At 42.6% G+C, this 20,117-nt stretch overlaps 1 protein-coding gene across 3 annotated transcripts in view; it reads left to right on the top strand.

Annotated features, from left to right (window-relative positions):
* Window positions 1-20,117, top strand: part of SLCO5A1 (solute carrier organic anion transporter family member 5A1) — a 98,176-nt gene that overhangs the window by 62,118 nt on the left and 15,941 nt on the right. For 2 of the 3 annotated variants that reach the window (XR_015051372.1, XM_085855450.1), the window contains exons 6-7: window positions 9,308-9,470; window positions 9,974-10,218. Coding sequence is in view for 2 of the 3 variants with exons in the window: in XM_085855450.1 (XP_085711576.1) it covers window positions 9,308-9,470; window positions 9,974-10,218 (408 nt within the window). In the remaining variant the exon portion in view is untranslated. Of the gene's footprint in view, window positions 1-9,307; window positions 9,471-9,973; window positions 10,219-15,955; window positions 16,394-20,117 lie in introns of those variants that run through there. The other variant, XM_085855451.1, reaches the window with a different exon arrangement.

The following is a 20,117-nucleotide window of genomic DNA, read 5'->3' as shown; positions in this document are numbered from 1 at the left end:
AATGTGCATGGCTGACTGTATAATGGATTGCAAAATTTGATGGTATCTTGGCCTGTGCCAAGATTTTTTTTTTTTGCATCTTGGCCGATGTCAAGATGCAAAATTTTCCGGTGAATCTCTTATTATACTATTTGTATTGGCATAATCCCTGAAGTATAGGGTTGAAAATGTAGGCAACTTTAGTTGCCCCCTCCCCACCCCCATATAACCTCTTGATCCCAATTATATGTTTAGTATCCTGAATTTCTGCAGAGGGATGCTCAGTATACTAAACAAAAGGAGTGTGTGTGTGTGTGTGTGTGTGTGTGTGTGTGTGTGTGTGTGTGTGTGTGTGTGTGTGTGTGTGTGTGTGTGTGTGTGTGTGTGTGTGTGTCGGTCGTTGATTGGTTTCAGAAGGTGGAACAGAGTGCTTCCAGGGCTGAAATATCCACCTCCAGGGCTTGAAGTATCCCAGGGATCCCAATTCATGAACAAAGTTGTGAAGTTTTCTTGTTCTCAGTTTTGTTCCGAGGGCTCTCTTCAGGATTGCCACCGAGCCATGGACAGCTTCCAACTGGAGTTCCTTTGTAGTAATATTCCCAGGGATGTTTTCTACGATATACATGAGGTTGTTCTTCATCATTCCCGTAGCTCCGATTATCACCGGTCCAATTTCGGTGTCCTTCAGCTTCCAGGATCTTTTCACTTCATTTTTGAGATCTTGGTATTTGGTCATTTTTTTTGATTGCTACGTTGTTTAGGCCAAAATCTCTGGGTACTGAAACCTCAATTTGCAATGCCAACTCTCATTTTTTTGTACCTGAGTACTATATCTGGTCGCATTGCTTTGTTTTCTATGTTCATGCTAGATGGGATCATCAGGTCGTATGTGAGTATTACTTCCTTGTTTTCAGTGATCGCTTTTGGTTCATGTTTCTATGAGTTTTCTGAGACCTGGATATTTGAAATTTTTGTAGATGTGCTGGTGGATTAACCTACATACTTTGTTGTGCCTTTGTGTGAACACCTGTTTTGACAGGAGTTTTTTATTTACCTCTTCATGGGGGGGGGGGGGGGGGTGACTCGTGCTTTTAGTTTCTACCTTGCAGAACTTACACCTATCTGATTGAGTCAATCCGACATTTTCTAAAAGCCATTCGTGTGGTGTCCCTGGTCTTGGGCATTCATTATGATTTTGTTCCATCTTGGTTAAGCTGACATCTTATTAGTCATTCCAATGAGCCTTCTTTGTCGATGCCCAATCTGTCCAACTCTCTTTTTTTTTATCGTCATCCCTGGTTTTTTATCGTTTTCCCAGTTGTCGATGAATATCTGTTGATATTTCATTTCATATATTTCTTTTTTTCTTTTTTTCTTTTTTGCAATCAATGGGGCTGTATTCATTGCTGTTTCGGTTTCATGTGTGACATCTTCTATTTGCACCTGTTTTTGGTAATCTTTGGGTCGGTGGGTTAGGGATACCTTTTCTGGTTTTTGCTGTCTTCATGTTCGCATTACAAATTGGATTCGGTAGTCTGTTGAACTTTTCACGTACTCAGCCAATCTGACAGTTGTCACTCTGTGCACTTGGTTGAGTTCCATCAGGCCGTTACCTCCTTCTTGTCTCGGCAGGTGCATTGTCAGGATGCAGTGGTTTTTGTATCGCATTTTGTGGATGGTGAGGAGTTTTCTTGTTCTGATATCTAGTTTGTTGATTCCCTCTTGTGGCCAGTTTATTATTCCACAGCTGTATTGGAACACTGGTACTGCTCGTTGGTTTATGGCTTTGATTTTGTTTCTTGGGATGAGATATACTTTCAGGATCAGCCTCGTTCTATGCAGGTATTCTTTGGTAATTGTTGTGCACATTTGTTTGTGATGTATTTGGTGGCCTTCTACTCCCTGGAAGATGGTCCATTGTCTAGCTTCTGTATTGTTGTATCTCAGTCAATTTTTATGTTTTTCCGTTTTTGTTGGTCTCCCTTGTACGAATGTACATTTGGCACACTTATCTTGGCCAAATTCAATTTGAATGTCATCGGAGTACCGTTTCACTAATCCCAGTTCTGCCAATTTTTCGTTGTTTGGTGCAAGGAGTTTAAGATCATGCACGTACAGTAGATGCGTCATCTTTCCTGTCTCTTTCGTTACTCTCTTATTGAACGTTGGCACGTATCCATGTCTTATCATTTGAGGTTGCTCAGGGGGTCCAGGGCCAGGCAAAATAGGAATGGCGAAAAGCTATCACCCTGGAAGATCCCGCAACATATCTTCACCCCTGGTGTTTCAATCTTTCCTTCCGAGTGCTGTATTGTCAATCTAGTTAGTATTCCAGAGCTCCCTTACTTTCTCAATCAGTTTGATTACTTTGGGGTTGATCTTGTACAATTGCATGCATTTTATCATCCATTATGTGAGATGCCGTCGAAAGTTTTTTTTTATAGTCTCCAGGCTGTGGACAATTTGGTTTTTTCTCATTTTACAGTTTTTGAGTATGGCCTTGTCCAGTGGGAGGTGATCTATTGTTCCGTAGCATCGCTTCTTACATCCCTGCTGTTCTGCCTCTGAGGCTTCTTGTTGTGTTTGGTGGTGGAACATAATTTCTGTGATGATTCCTGATAGAAGTTTGTATGTTACTGGTAGACATGTTATTGGTCTATACTTGTGTGGTAGTTGGGGTTTCTTCAGCTTTTGGGATGACGAAGGTGTTACCATCTGTGAGCCACTCGTACATTTCCTCTTAGATAAGCTTGTTGAACGCTCGAGCCGAGTGATTGTGGAGAACATCTAGTTGCTTCAGCCAGAAGTTTGTTTTTTTTATTCTATCCAGCTTGGGCTTTTAAAGTTTGGAATATTTTTGAGAGGTTTTTTACTTTTTTCTTCATCACTGCAGGCATTTCTCTTAGATGTCCCCCCCCCCCCCCCACAAGTGTTGCATCCATTCTGCCTCCTTGTTGTGTTTTTTGGATCTCTGTAAATTATTTTCCGGAAATCAAGTTTATCTTTTTTAAGGAGACTTGATACATTTTGCTTTTGTTACCCGAGTTCACGGTTGAATCTTTTGGGGTTGTTTTCAAACATCTGGTTTTGCTTTCTCCCTTTGACTTTGTCGTACTTTTTTTTTCTTTTTTCTTTTTTTAATCCTTGTTATTTCAATTCTGAGTTTGTTTTCAACAACCATTACCTCGAGGTTTTTATCCTCGATTTTGTATTTTTATTTTTGGGATCCCTTCATTAGCTTTGGGCTTCGGGTTCCTCTTCTAATTTGCTGCATTTAGGTAATGTGGAGGTGGGTCGGTTCGTTCAGTTTCGTTGTTCAGATCACCAATCTAAACGAAATTCACCCTGTACATTCATGAGAACACACCATTGAAATTCCTACTTGTTTCCAGATGCACAAGTTGACACACCGACAGTTATTACCATTTGAAATTACCGCCGTGAAGTGGGCGTGGCGTGCTTCGAATCGCGGAGGAAACGACCAGGAAACAACAAATCAAGATGGCGGTGCCCATGGTTGTCGTGTGATTTTGAGTGATTTTTGGTCTTTCAACAACGAAATATGCGTTGTTTCATACACTTGGGCGGGGAGGATGATGAGAAAGTGACGCAATTCACGGATAAGAGCTGGCGTAAGGTATGCGAGTGTGCGAAGGCTTGGTGCGATGCCACAGATAGTGAAACTATCAACAAATGCCGTTTGCTGGCTGATCAAATTATGAAACTGCTGCCAATGACTGATCCTCCTGCGGATGCCGGCCGTCACCGGTTCTGCTATGCGTCGTTTTGTAACAAGGATCATATAAAACGCACTGAAGCCAGGAAAAGGAAATCAGAAGCCAGCACTACTGCAGTTTCTGCTAGAGCCAGTGAGGTGGTGGGCGGACTAGAAGAAGAGGGGCACTCGTACCACAAAATACGTAGAAAGTCCCTCAGAACCTCTGTAGAAAGGGTGGCTGGCAAATCAGCTGGTGTACTGCCAAGAATTTGTATCATATGCCAGAAAAAAGACAAATTCATCCGTGTCAAAGGAAAATCTCAACGTGATCAGTTGTCCCTGGCAGAAACACAGGATGGAGGAAAGCTGAGGGAAACTGCCGAGCAGAGGAGAGATGAACGTGATGTGAGAATAATGACAACTATAAAGGATAAAGACTGTGTGGCGCTGGCAGTTTGTTATCACCGTAAATGTTATTACGAGTATGTGAATGACACATACCACAGACAGAGTGAAAGTAAACTCCAAACTCAGAAAGTGAACTATGACTCAACATTTGACATTTTCTGTGATAAAGTAATCCAGGTAAGACTCATTGATGGAAAGCAATCTATACATATGAAGAAGTTGTGTGAGATGTTCAGTGACCTACTCAGAGTATGCGAAGGTCAGGATAAGGCCAACGACCAGGCAACAAGACTGAAGAAAAGACTGCAGGAACGGTACCAAGACATGATTTTCTATCGTCCACCAAAAATGTCTGAGAGCGAAGTGGTGTACATGAAGGACATTGATATTGGTTCCATTGCTCAGGCTGCTGTTGTAGACAGAAACTCTACAACAGCCTTGTTGTCACATTTCCAACCTTGCCTCAAAAGCCAGTCGCCGACTGGGAATCCTCCGTCGTGCAAAGTCCTTCCTCGGCCCTCTTGAGCTCCTGACCACTTACAAAGCTTTTGTCCGTAGCCTGATGGAGTACTGCTCTCCCCTCTGGGCTGGTGCTCCTGCCTCCCACCTTTCTCGACTTCACGCTGTCGAAACCAGGGCTTTTAAGATCATTGGCATCTCCCGCAATGAAGCTGAGTCTTTGGGCCTCTCACTCAATCACCGCAGGTTGGTCGGTGGTCTTTCTGTCTTCTACCGACTCCTCTCCAGCCTTGCCCCCCCTGCTCTCTCTGCGATTTGTCCCAACCACATTTCCACAGGGCGCTCAAGGTCCGCCAACAACCCCCTTCTGGTAAAACTACCAAAATCACGAATCACTGCTCATCTTCACTCTTTCATTCCTCTTTTTCCCGCCTTTGGAATAAACTTCCTCACTCTATTCTTTCCCATTCTTCCCTCCAGGCTTTCAAAACAGCTGTTCACCACCACCTCTTATCTTCCCCCATCCAAATCCTCGATCTTTTCTACCCCCGATAATCCACCCAAGCCCACTTCCTTCAATTCTCCTGCTTTCCTTCCTGAAAGTCCCTTTAATGTCCATCTTCCCCTCGCCATGTTCCCCGTCCCATCCCCATCCCTCTCCCTTCCACATTTCACCTGTGTCTGTTCCCCAATGTTTTGTCCCTTCCACTCCCGCCCCTCTTGTCTCATGCCTCATTGCTGTGAGTTGTGTGTTAGCTCTCATACGAGCCTCGACCAAGGTATAAAAAAAACAAAAAAAAAAAAAACAAAGAGAATCAACTGCAGAGGATGAAGCCAGCCAGGGTCCACAAGCAGGGTGACTCAGACCTAAATTTACATGTTCTATACTCGGGAGCACTCATGGTGAGGGATGACCTGAACAAACACCAAAGTGTGGACATTACATGGCCCTACTTGGAAATGGTGGAGCGAGCACTAGAGCTTATACGGGCAACTCGTACTTCAAACTGGCCGAAACACCTTGCGATCACGAGAGCGTCAATGCCCTGGTATTTTGCGTACGATCACCTAAACTATGCAAGGTACTTACTCGTTTCCTGGCTGGAAATGGCCGGGCTAGAGCACTCCCACCCAGACACCTATCAAGCGTTCATGGATGGCAAATGGACTGCCCAACGGCATACTCGTTATGGATTTAGTAGTGTTGCGTGTGATCAGATCATAGATCAGACTTTAAATAGGGACAGCAAGACCAGTGGAGGCATCATTGGTTACACTCAGAAAAGCACAGCTGTGAAGAAGTGGATTCTGTCCCAACCAGCACGTGCGGAAATCGCAAGGAAATGTGAGTCCATGGCGGGTATCCACGACGAGCCCCGAACGAGAAAGGATTTGGATGTATCGAGCTCGAAGAAGAATGAAGCAGTGGTGGTACAAGTGATGGACACAGTACTTCAAATGATTAACCCTTTCTCCGGCGCTCACCTTGAACTCGTCAATATTAGTTCAGGTGTCATCGCACCGCCAGCCACTTCCGCGGACTTGATGAACACGTATGTCAAGGGAGAGAATGCTGTCATGCAATTCATGCGTGATTGGCTTCTCTCGGGTGAGGTCCCATTCTTCAGTCCGATTTCGAAGGCCAAATTGGCAACTTTCTCGAAGGCGCGAGGCAAGTCGGCGACTCCCCACCAGCAGATGCCGAAGGTTGAAATTGTGAATGAACGTCGTCTTTTCACATGACTGCTGTTGATTGGAGAGAAAAGCAATGTGACACTCCACGATCTGCTCGCATACCCACTGGCGAACATATCTTTCCCGCTGGCATCCGGTGATGGTTCGATTGCTAAGACGGACAAAGCCAAACTCCGCAACCGTATACTGAAACTGTGGCCCGATTGCCGTGTGGACGCTCGGCCTATCCAAGGTGCAATGATTGTGGATGGAATGGCCGTTATTCAGGCGATAAAGGCTGGTTCACTGCCTAACACTTTCGGCAAACTGGAAGAGATGGTGCTGAACATCGTAGTGGCCAAAGCACGACATAACCAATCTTCGAGACTGGACGTGGTTTTTTATACTTACCCAAGTATCAGCATCAAATGCCTGAAGCATGCCAGACGAGCGGGCAGGGTGGACGATCTTAAGGTGCGGACCATCTACGGACGTGATCAAGCCCTTCCAAAACAGTGGGCCAATTATCTCCTGAGCCGAGCCAACAAGGAGGCGTTGATAGAGTTCATCGTCGAATCGTGGACGAGAAACATCTCTCCATCAAAACTGGGCGACATGCTGTTGTACGTCAGTCATGCCGGCAAATGTGAGAAAATCAAGGCGTCGAATGGTGTCATGACTGTGTCGTCAGTACCTGAACTTGAATGTGACCATGAGGAAGCTGACACGAAGCTCCTGCTACATGCCGCTCATGCGGGATAGAATGAAGAGTCGGTGTTTCGACACCGATGTGTTTGTGTTGGCATTGGCTCACTCGAAGTCGATTCGGGCACGAAATTTCTATCTGGTCACAGGAAGTCCCAAGGACATTATCGTCGTTGACATTAGGAAGCTGAGTAATGCCTTGTAAAGTTCTGTCTGTGATGCGTTGATAGGTTTGCACAATTTCACGGGAAGTGATACCACCAGTGCATTCCATGGTAAGGGCAAAACAAGGCCATTCGACTTGATGATGAAGGGTTCCCATCTCATCACCTGTTTCAGGAGCATTGGCCGAGAATTCACGCTAGATCAGAATATCATTCACGACCTGGAACAATTCGTCTGCGCCATGTACAATCAGCCGACCATGAAGAGTGTGGATGAGGCTCGCTCCAAGCTATTCTGCAGCCAGTCGCTGGGAGAACAGAAGTTGCCGCCTTCAAGCGACGCTCTGATGCTGCATTGCAAAAGAGTGAACTATCAGTCTGCGATCCACCACCACGTGACTGAGAGGTTTATAGAAGCCGCTTCTCCTACATTTCACGGATGGGTGGAATGCAACGGAGCACTGACTGTTCACTGGCTGAGCAAACCACCAGCGCCGAAGGAACTGTTGGAGGCAACGAAATGTAATTGCAAGAAAATGAAATGTGAGACCAACCAGTGTTCTTGCCGGTCAAAAGGACTGTCCTGCACAGAGTGCTGTGGGTGTCAAAACTGCGCCAACGATGAACAGACCCGTGCAGAAATGGAACTTATGGATGATGAAAGCGAAACTGACGATGATTCTGACGACGAACTGTGAATGCAGGTGTCACACTGCTTTTGCTGTGGTGATCTACTACACAGTAGTACTCAAGTGGGTTAGCATGTAATAGTGGACTTGAGTTTTGTAATAACAGCAGTCAAGAGCCTAGTTCAGCAACTGCTTCAGAGCAAGAAATACTGGAGTTCTAAGACAGTAATCTTCTTGTGGCGGTTCTACTTTTCATCAGGCTGAGTCGCGCAGTCTCTTTGTCTTTCATTTAATCCGTAATAGCCAATGTAACTGTCTTTAATAGTCAATGTAACTACCTTTAATAGGCAATGTAGCTACCTTTAATAGTCAATGTAACTACCTTTAATAGTCAATGTAACTACCTTTAATAGCCAGTGTGGCTGCCTTTAATAGTCAATGTAACTACCTTTAATAGGCAATGTAGCTACCTTTAATAGTCAATGTAACTACCTTTAATAGTCAATGTAACTACCTTTAAGAGCCAGTGTGGCTGCCTTTTAAGCAAAAAGTTGCCTTGGTCAATTTGAAGGCCTGTCTGGTCGGTCCAGACGTTTTCGGCCGGTAAAAATATGTAACTGCTTCGGTTTACGACCTTTAATTGTAAACATCTTTAATAACAGTGAATAGGGTTTTCTTTGATAATTTATAACTCTGTATAAACATATTGTATCATTTTAAGACCTCACAAGAGTTTTCTTTGACGTACATATCAGTCTAACCTTGATTCTTCATTTCTGTGACAAAATCGTGCTTTAATGTTCGGTGTTATCTTTAATTGCCAAAAATGACCAATTGTGTCACATCCTCGACGTGGAAACAAGTGCATTTGGACTCGGCATCTAAAATTCTTCAAGTATGCCAAATTTCATCCAGATTGGTGATCTGCACAACGAAAATCATTTTTCTGAAGGTAATAGCGAGTACCTCCACATGGTCTAATTTGTCTCGTATCCTTTCTCAGTTATTCTCTCTGCATCATTAGTCTCCGTTTCCATGGTGGTGTTTGTTGTCTGTCTGTCTTCTTATGGCATGGTTTTCCTGTTACTTTTTTCCTGAATGAGCAGTGCTTCAGCAAAGCACGCAGTATTGATTTCCTTCAAGAGAGGTGATTTTGGTATTATTATTCCGAGTCCTCGTTTGGTTCTCTTTAGTAGTATTTTTGTCCATTTCCTGTTTTTGATTCTCTAGAGTTGTGGTCTTTCCCTGAGTCGTATCGACATCAACTCCTCTATTTTTTTGGCCAACACTTCTTCCATTCTACACTGCTCATCATCATCCTCTTCCTCTTCTTTGCTCAGTTGTTCTCCCTTGCCTTCCTCCTCATTATCATCGACCATTCTTACTCTCATCCCTCCTGTCTGTGTAGGTGTCATTTGGTTTTGGTTAGTGAGTTGGAATTGTGTGTGTGTGTGTGTGTGTGTGTGTGTGTGTGTGTGTGTGTGTGTGTGTGTGTGTGTGTGTGTGTGTGTGTGTGTGTGTACACAAGCACATATAGCGTATATAATCATGTATCTACCTGTTCCCTCCAGGCCTTCGCTGCGTGTAGCACAACGCAATCTCACCTGGGAATGTAATGTCCAGTGTGGTTGCCGGACAGATGATTACAGCCCTGTGTGTGGTTCAGATGGAATCACTTACTTTAGTCCTTGCCTGGCAGGCTGCACTGCAGCTGTGAGGAACTCGAGATCTGGGGTGAGCTTTGCCAACAGTGATATTCCATTCTCCACCATGCTTGTGAGATTCTTTCAATATAATCATTTCAATATAAAATAATGCTTGTGATTGGAACTTAAGAGAACATTTCAAAATTATTGAGCAATGAGAATTGCTTTTCATTTTATGATTTACTTTCTGTGCTACATACACACGTCGTCCCACCACTCTCATCTCATGCAGGCAATTTTAATGCGAGTTGCATAGTGGGTGAGAGTACTGGCACTAATTGGTCAAACATTTTCAAAAAATAATGTGGCATTTTTAATGCCCACAATCAAAATGCAAGCTGGGCTGCCAGCTTTTTGCCCTCATTGAATGTATGGCATGTTTTAAGTTGAATTGACATGCAGGCTCGGACACTGGCCAAGTGGCACCACTTGTCTACAATTAAAGAAATGGATCTGTTCCCAACAATCATTTTATAATGTTACTGCAAGTCCTGGCTTAATTCCTCAGCACCATGTTACCTCTCGCAACAGAATATCCAAAATTTTACCGACTGTGGCTGTGTGCAAAGCCGGAAGGTGGTTGCTCAAACAGAGGGCAGTCATCGAGGACAAATCCGCCTGGTCATCATCAAGACATTCTTACATGACAACGGCCATGCGTTACAAGGCCGCTGTGTTCAGGATTGCAACACCCTGGTCCCCTTCCTTATCTTCCTATTTATCGTCACGCTCATCACGGCCTGTGCACAACCTTCCGCCATCATAGTCACTCTCAGGTTTGTCTGCACATCTTCTTTAATTACAAACACCAGTGGCCTTGTGTGTAACAATAGCAGTATTAAACAAGAAAAAGAGCAATCAGAGATTGCAGACCCTCACCAGGACTTCTTTTGAGTGGTGTATTATTGGGGGTTTTAGGGTAAATCCAATATGGCTGCCAAACCATGTGACCGATAACATCATGAATTTTTTTCTGTGGACCATTTTGTCCCTAGATGACCCTCAAAATTTTTCATACTGATTGGATGTGGCGTTCTCCATATGCAATTATGACATCATAACGAGGGCACCTATCACGTCATAAAAATCACACATTCCCCATGAGTACTTGCCATGTGCCAAGTTTCAATTTTTTCCTTGGTGCGGTTTCAGAGATAGAGGTCCAAAGTTTTTTTCCAATATGGCTGCCACACCCCATGACATGACGTCATAATTATTATTATTATCACATTCTACATGAGTAGTCGCACCAATGGTGAAAATTTAGTCTCAATCTGACCGGTTGCAGAGAAAAACACGAAAGTTCTGTGCAGACAGACAAACGGACCCAAATGCAATACCCTCTCCTCTGGTGAGAGTAACAAGAAGCGCACTTAATAACTGCAACCAGTTATACCAGGGCCTAAACTGCCCGCTTTGATCGAACCCATCTTTGATTGGGCATGTGACCCATGACGTCATATTTACAAAGCTGAATTCAAAATGGGTAGTCGATCAAATATTTAAAGTCTTGCATTGATGTATAAAGTTTTTTTTATCCAATATGGCTGCCAGACCACGTGACCAATGAAGTTTTAATTACCTCCGCCACCAAAAGTGGACTGAGGTTCTGTTTTCACCCCTGTCTATTTGTCTGTCCATGAGCAGGATATCTGAAAATGTTGTAGACCGATTCGGACAAAATTTAGTGGAGAGGTTGGGTGTGTGACAAGAATGAAATTATGCAGTCACGGTGAAGATCCGGATGCTGATCCAAATACGAGAGTTTTTTCAGTGATTCTTCATCGTTGAGAGATAGGGCCAAAAACGATATATAACATGATATTTCAAAAAGTTGTGGATGGATTATGAGAGAACTTGGTGGATTATTTGGGTAGATGACAAGAACCAGCCGATGAGGTTTTTAGTTAAGATCCAGATGCAGATCCAGCCTATCAGTGGGATACAACACATAAACTGTTCAGCCTGACGTAGGTATGCGCTCTACCGACTGCTGTTCTTGTTTTCAAACTATGTTCCCAAGGGTAGTCGATCATACATATTAGGTTTTGCTTCCTTTCCTTGAGCAGTTTGAGAGAAGTAGATTTCTCAACATTTTCCCCTCAATCCTTCATGGCTGTCAGACCATGTGACCAATGATGTTGAAATGTTCAACCAATATTCCCCATGCCCAGTCGATCATATATATTTAAAAAAAAATTCTTTCTCTGAAACCGCTTAACCTACCGACATGATACTTTACAAATATGATCCACGACCCTTGGCACATATATTTTGATAATGATGCCGTCACCTGTTACGTGTTTTGGCAGCCATATTAATTTTAAGTAAAATATATATTTAATTTTGCTGAAACTGCTTGATCTATCGATGCGATGCTTTATATATATGATCCACTACCCTTGTATATATTGTGATAATGACGACATCATCAGTCACATGTTTTGGCAGCCATATTGGGTTGAATGGAAAACTTTAACATTGGTTTTGTCTGAAACAGCTCAACAAAAATTAACGAAACTTGACGGATGTCATTGACAACTCATATGGAACATAATTTGATATCTATGATGTCGTTTTTCGTCACGTGGTCTCGCAGAAAAGAAATGTTAAAGTTTTTCCTTCAATCTAATATGGCTGCCAAACCACACGACTGATGACATCATCGTTTTTCCACTGCATGCAGAAATTGTATTGGATCATATTTGTAAAGTTTCGCATTGTTAGTTTAAGCGGTTTCAGAGAAATAACTTTTTGAAGATTTTCCTTCAATCCAATATGGCTGCCATACCATGTGACTGATGAGGTTTTAGTTATCAAACTTTAATCACCATGCCTAGTCGATGACATACATAAAGTTTTGCGTCGATCAGTTGGGAAGTTTTAGAGAGGATGTTTTTTTTTAAAGGTTTTAGGTTTAATCCAATATGGCTGCCAAACCACGTGACCGATGACATCATCATTATCAAACTTTATTCCCTATGGGCAGTTGATGACATGTGCCAAGTTTCAATTTTGTTCCTTGAGCGGTTTCAGAGATGTCCAAAGTTTTTCCTTAAATCCAAGATAGCTGCCATAACCACTTGACCTGTTATGTGACAATTATCATTTTAAAAATTGTACACGGTGGGGGAGGGAGGGGGTCATTCTTGTGCTGAAAATTTCATGTCAGTTGGAAAAGTGGTGACTGATAATAAAAAAAAAAATTAAAGGCAAGTAATAGAGCGAAAAAGTGAAAGGGTGGGAATAATCATTATAATCTGAACAAAAACAATAGGGTACCAGCCAAAATGGCTTGGTCTCCGAAAAGTGATTTACCCAAGCTCCCCCACATTTCTCTAATGATTCAATTTTTATGCCTCCGCAGCTGAAGGCCACATTATGCTTTAGGCTTGTCTGCTGGCCCGTGCGTCTGTCTGTTATTCTTTTTTTGTTACCATCATAACTTATGAACCACTAAAGTGATTTAAACCAAATCTGTCACAAGTATGGAATGTAATACAAAGATGAACTGATTCAATTTTGGATTCAACAATCGTGTGTCCTTTGAAAGTAATTTTGCAGACCATAACTTGAGTTGGAAGCATGTGATGTTGTCTCTCTTTTACTTATCTCTCTCACTCTCTCACTCTCTCTCTCTCTCTCTCTCTCTCTCTCTCTCTCTCTCTCTCTCTCTCTCTCTCTCTCTCTCTCTCTCTCTCTCTCTCTCTCTCTCTCTCTCTCTCTCTCTCTCTCTCTCTCTCTCTCTCTCTCTCTCTCTCTCTCTCTCTCTCTCTCTCTCTCTCTCTCTCTCACTCTCTCACTCTCTCACTCTCTCACTCTCTCACTCTCTCACTCTCTCACTCTCTCACTCTCTCACTCTCTCACTCTCTCACTCTCTCACTCTCTCACTCTCTCACTCTCTCACTCTCTCACTCTCTCACTCTCTCACTCTCTCACTCTCTCACTCTCTCACTCTCTCACTCTCTCACTCTCTCACTCTCTCACTCTCTCACTCTCTCACTCTCTCACTCTCTCACTCTCTCTCACTCTCTCTCTCTCCCTCATGTGACCTTTAATTTTTTGGGGACATTTGATTTAGATCAATTGTAATGGTGGGTTGACATCTCATATGGGTAAAAATTGACATCCTATGTGCTATATTTTGCGGAGCATCCACAAACTTGATCAAATAATACCTCAGAGGGCAGCTTATCTCGACTAATATAAGGCAATGTGTGTGTGTGTGTGTGTGTGTGTGTGTGTGTGTGTGTGTGTGTGTGTGTGTGTGTGTGTGTGTGTGTGTGTGTGTGTGTGTGTGTGTGTGTGTGTCCTCCATTACTCCAAAACCATAAAACCTAGCAGCCTGAAACTTTGCATGCATACGAAGAAAACTCCAAGAAAGTGTCAGAGTGAAAATTGGTTGTTTGCGTTAATTAAAACACCCCATTTTGAAGATACTTAACGGCCTTTTTTTTATTTCATCCTTCATCAGGCAATCTTCGGCCACCTCGCTCTTTGGGTCTTAAGGCGTTTCCGAGGTAAACTTGCTGGGGTCTGATGCCGCCATGTTTTTTTGGCCTGCTCAACCATGCCTTGACTTGGAACAGGCCGCAATGATTTTTTAACGATTAAGTTTGTTTTTTCACTTTCCTCACTCACATCGAATGCCTGTTCATCATCGCTATGAATTGTGTACATCACTTTTAGAAGTGTTATAGTTTTCAACTTAGGAGCTTGGAGCAATTTCATGCATTCTATGATGCGATTTTCCATATTCTACTCTCACAGACTAAAGCATATCATCAAACTACTATTTCGGTTTTGAGGATTGTCCAGACTAAATAAGTGTCAAAATCTGTTGTGAAATCTGATAATTTTTTTTGAAAAACGAGTCTTGCAACTAAGCTGATACACCTATTTACTTAAAGCAAACAAGGCTTAATGTGTGGTATGTTTAATGTATGGCTAATCTCGTTTAATGTGTGGTAAAGACACTTTGTGAGCGCTCTCTATGCTGCTTGGTTGTTCGTTTCGGTAAAAGTATCCGTGCTCTCAAGGAAACATCGTTGAGACAGACCTATGTTTCTGCCTGTGTCGAGCTGTGCAGTGCCGTGCGGTTCGTGCCTCCGGAGGTTTCTCATCCACTGAAAATGTGCAATTTTATTTTCGCAGGACATCGTTTCGTTTTACCTTTTTGTGTGGTCTCCTTTTAATCGAATCCGCCCCTCACTTCGACATCGATACAAAAATAAAAACAATAAGGTCCATCCAACCACGTGTTTGCCGTGATCTGACTGTGAAGGCAAAGAACATAGATCGACATTTTGTGTTCTGTGCCTTGAGAAATTTTTTAATTTAATTTTGCTAATTTCCCACTTGAATTCCTCTTTCAAAGAACTCTGTTTAAAGGTAGATCTTTGTGTTTGTCGTTATGTATTTTATGCATGTGTGCGTACATAAACTGTTTTACCAGAACAGAACTGTGTGTGTGTGTGTGTGTGTGTGTGTGTGTGTGTGTGTGTGTGTGTGTGTGTGTGTGTGTGTGTGTGTGTGTGTGTGTGTGTGTGTGTGTGTGTGTGTGTCTGCAACACGAGGCTCCACAGCACAAACCAGCAAACCGATTTCGATGAAACTTGGCAAACAGGTGCCATATGGGCTGGGAGTGTGCGCGTTTGAGTTTCGTTGCTAAGCAACCACGCGTTGCTATGCAGCGGCCGAAAAACCGCGTTTTAAGAACCCAAACGGTAATGGACGTAGCACAGCTTCTATGATAGGTAGAGCAACCGGAACAACTCCTGCCTATTCCTTGTATCCCCGTCTAGTTATCGCGATGGCGTAACGTTCCTCTATCTCTCATAGTTTCTGAATGGGAGCCCTCCGAATGCAGAAAGGTGGTGAACCAGGGAATATGTTGAGTGACCTTGACCTCGGAAACCGTCGACGGCGGAACGTTCAAATTCGGTGTATGGATAGAGTTTAATAACTACTACGAAATTGAACTGCAGCATTTTTTCAGATTCCATCACCAAGGGTGTCGGGGCTGAAATACGCAAAATTCGAAAAAATACTTTTTCTCGACCGACGTTCACTATTTTCAATACTTGTCCTACAGTTTTGAATGTGGAGAAACGAGACTTCGGAATTAAACACTTCGAGATATTTAGAAAATTTTACTCGAGCCGATTTTTGATTTAGGTTTTATTTTTCAAATGGTAGTCCTTCAAAAATAGGGTGTCTATTTACCGTCATTTTTTCCTTAATTCATCCCTAGCGCTGCAGTGATAGGATTCAATTGCGATTTTATTGCACCATATGATAGAGCTATTTAAGAACTACAAAAAGTTTTCTTACGTGATTGCCCTCCGACTTCCGGTTTTCGAGCCATAGCCGGAAGTTGGCAAACATATGCAAAGGGCAAAATCGCCAAGGCGAAACAGATAAGTGTAAACGAATACGTCTTGACATGGTGATAGAGCATGGTTGATAGAACATTTTTTGTCATTTAAACTTTTCTCCATCTCCACTCCGAAGGGTGCCAGTTGCGAGAATATGCCAAGTGAAAAATCGCCAAGGTGAAACGGTTGGATGTAGACAATTGCGTTTTGGCATGGTGATAGAACATGGTTGCTGGAGCATTTTTTTGTCATTTACACTTTCCTCCATCTCCACTCTGAGGAATGCCAGTTGGCAAAATACGCAATAGGAAAAATCTTGCCAGGCAGAGGAACAATTGTATGTGAACCAATACGTTTTGGCAATGAATCTTCGTCGGTGGATGTCAGAATGAAAAGCATCGTATCCAGCGCTTCGATCCGAGCGGATCCCTCGTCGCCTACCGGCTTGTCTCTCTCTTTCTCTCTCTCTCTCTTTCTCCCCCCCCCCCCCTTTACTGTCCCCATCAGTGAAGCGACTGGTTGTATTTGCTAGTATGTAATAAATGCATGACCTATGTGGCCCTTGCAAATGTTATCGTGAGATTCTTATCAGATTTATATCACACGTTTCTTTGTGTAATCTTCCTTCCTCTGGCTTAACGCATAGCAGCTCATAAATCCTAGACCAGGTTTAACAACCAAACAATGGCATCTGTTTTGCCTGCATGGATTTCTCCAAAGCCACCGCTGAATTTTCACAATTCACATTCAATGGGAAAAGCAGAACCATCTTACTCCGAATCTGACAAGATACAAATGGATGCAAATTTGTTTTAAGCAAGTTCCTCTCGAACCGCTGCTCTTAGAAGTGATGAGAATGTTCTATACGTTGAGAGAATCCAAAATCTTAGGTTACTTGGATAGAAGATAAGTTGAAGTGGAACAAACAGGCAACCGAGATGCTGGTGAAATGTGAGATGTGTACACATGTTGAGCAAACTGAAAAAGTTCAAAGTTCCCCAAGAGGAGTTGACTTCCATTTACTTTCCTATCAGCACTATTTACATACCCCCTTGAATTATTTAATTTTTATATACACTTTACTCTGGTGCAGCCACTGGTGCAGGCAATGTAGTCTGTATCAGCACCAGTCCCAAGCCTGGATAAATGGGGAGGATTAGTGGCAGGAAAGGCATCTGTCTGTAAAACCACCTGCCGAATCCCAATGATGGTTAATGTGAATGGGATTGGCAGCCATGCTAAGGTGTATGTACCCAGTAAGTGACAGGCAGGGTCCCTGCCCAAACCCTGTGAGAAAAAAAAAAGCATGGGTTACCATCCAGTGGATGAGGATGGCCAATGAAGAAAGTTAGGAGATGTGAAAAGGTGACCAAACTTATAATAGCAAGTCTAAATGTTGGTTGCTTGACAGGGAGAAGTAGTGAAGTAACCAACTTGATGGTGAGAAACGGAATACAAATCATGTGTCTTCAGGAAACAAAGTATAAGGGAAACAAAGCAAGAGAAATTGGTAGCGGATATGAACTTTATTACCATGGACAGGGTTGGAGAAGAAATGGTGTTGGAGTAGTACAACGTGCATAAATGAAGGTCAAGGAGGAAGGAAGGCTGGAAAAGAAACTTGGTGTGTGGGGGGGGATGAAGGCACAGAAAGTGCAGTTAGAGAAAATAAGGTACTGTTAAAGAAGTGGAAACAGTCAGGGCTTGAAGAAGATGAAGAACAGTACCAAAAAGGAAAAAATGAAATGGAAAGAAAGTGATTGTTAGAGAAATATACGAAAGTGTTGACACTAAAGAGGTATTCAACGATTACACCCTCGACCCGTTCAGGGCAGGGTTACTGACTCACATTCATGATTTCCTCTGTCACAACATGAACATTCACCCACACTTCTCCCCACATGGCGTACCACATCATTACCCCCTCCCTGTTTCACGATGGGACCATCGAAAGCCCACAGGCTTGCTTCAGGTGAGCGAGGGGTTGCCAACAAGCCCAACCTCCTTCTTCTCTCTCTGTCTATTACCTTTCTTTATCTCGTTTCCTGGAGTGTATGAAGTGCCTACATGTGTAGACACGTGCTAAGATGACTGTTTAAGTGGGCTGATGTGCTTAAGGGGTAAGGTCTTTCTCTTGTGAACTGTTTCCCTGTAAATACATGTCCTTTTGATCTTTTTGGAACTTTCAAAACTGCCCAATCATCTTTTCTCCACTGGTTAAACTAAAGAGTGTTCTAGTGACAGGGAGTTCTGCCCCACCATTCCAACATGGTTAGTGATCACTGATTAGCCAATTCCCCACTTACGGGAGCGCTCAGCCGTTTTGATTGACAACATTGGGGCATCCAGAGCATTTCCCCATCTGCAGAGGTCGATTAAGATTTTTTGGGGTCCTGGCCACAAAAAAAATATTTCAGCCTAAAATGCCAAAAAATTTTTTTAAAATAGGGCTCCGTGTTATTTTGCCCAAAAACACCCCCCCCCCCCAAAAAAAAGAGGACTCGGTGTTGTTTTTGCACTCGCTTTGCCTTTGTTGCTTTAGAATCGACTGCAAAAAATCTGGAGGATTTCCCATGTTTTATTACCTTTTTCCCTGCTTGGAACAAAAATCCCATGTTAAGGTGTTCCATTACCAATCCACTTGCTATCGCTTGTCAAGCCAGCCATTCCGAATCAACCGTTTCATCAGAGTGCTTGCTTGAGTGCTTAAACCATTTGGTGAGCGCTCTACAAGCTGATTGGTAATGGAACACACCCCCAGAACTTGCAGGGGTGTGTTCAGTTAAGAAGTTTTTATTTTCTTTGTTTGTTTTTTTTTGTACACATAGACGGGGCTCGTGTAAGAGCTAAACGTTTCTTGTAGAGTGTTCGCCAAGTGGCTTAAGCACTCAAGTAAGTAGTCCAACGAAACGGTTGATAAGGAATGGCTGGCTTGGCAAGCGATAGCAAACTTGTTGGTGTTTGAACACACCTCAGCACATGTGTGAAACCGAGGACCCTTTTATAGTTCTGCCGCTGGTGCTTTTCACCCTTTTCCCCGATTGTTGAGGTGTTTCTGCTTTTCAGCACCACTGGGGTAGTTTAGTTTCATCCTTGATTTTTAGATCCTTGTGGAGGATCTCTAAGTCTTACTCACGTTGTTTAAATGTTGGTTGCTTGGCAAGTTCTTGTTGGTTTAAATGTTGGTTCTTGTGGACTTTTTTGTTTCACAGCCTACAGTTTTCATCGAAACTTCCTGAAACTTGGCATATATATGTAAAAATACCCCGCGCAGACAGTAACCATCTCCGATTTTGAAAATTCCTCTGAGAAAAAAAGTTATGACGTCAAAATATCTCCGCTAATGGAAATCGCCAAAAAAATTATCTCTGAAACTAGGCAAGCTTTTTGAATTCTGTTTGCGGGAATCGAACAGGGCATTAGCAGAGATGAATTACCGCACGTATGATACATCACTATGACGTCATATCAATTTTTATGACGTCATTCCTATTTTTTGACATTTTTTGTTTCACAACCCAGAGTTTTCATCGGATCTTCGTGAAACTTGCCATGTATATGCAGAAAGCCCACGCGCAGGCAGTAACCATCTCCGATTTTGGAAATTCTTCCGAGAAAAAAAGTTGACGTCATTATATCGCCGCTAATGGAAATCGCCTATACCATTATCTCCGAAACTTGGCAAGCTGTTTGAATTTTGTTTGCGGGAATCAAGCCGGGCATTAACACAGATAATTTATCGCAAACCTGATACATCACAATGACGTTAGATTCGTTTTTATGACGTCATCATTAAGAGGACGAAGATCTTAGCTCATTTGAGCTTGTTTTTATTCATTTTAAAAAACCTTTTGATTTTAAAAGCCGTAACAATCGACTGTGCGGACGGGTGATTCCATTTACCACTGAGAGGTTGTTTTGTGATTGTACAATAAATTGTAGTGTGTATTTGTTAAACAATATATATATATATATATATATATTAATATTAGGAATTATATAAATTGTGTTTATTGTGATTATTGTTGTATTTGTTTACATTAAACATAGTTGTTTTTTCACTTGCTTTCTCTACTAACCTTACCTCACCCCCTAATTTTGTAATAGTCCTGTCTAGTTAAACGTTAGGGGAAACAAATTTTGATCCATTCAATATGTGATGTACATTCAAACCTATGATGTCATCATTCCTTGAGATGGAGCATTCACTTTGTACAGTGTTTATCACCACTCACAAGTTGATATGTTTTGTCAACAAAGTCAGATCAGATCACACCCTCGGGGGCCAGTCTCGAAAG

This window comes from Eptatretus burgeri, chromosome 14 (assembly GCF_056783735.1).
Source record: "Eptatretus burgeri isolate ZD-2024b chromosome 14, Ebu_testis_v1, whole genome shotgun sequence".
In the NCBI taxonomy this organism is placed as follows: domain Eukaryota; kingdom Metazoa; phylum Chordata; class Myxini; order Myxiniformes; family Myxinidae; genus Eptatretus; species Eptatretus burgeri.
The sequence above is the reverse complement of the archived record's forward strand: the minus strand, read 5'-3'. Positions and strand labels throughout refer to the sequence as shown.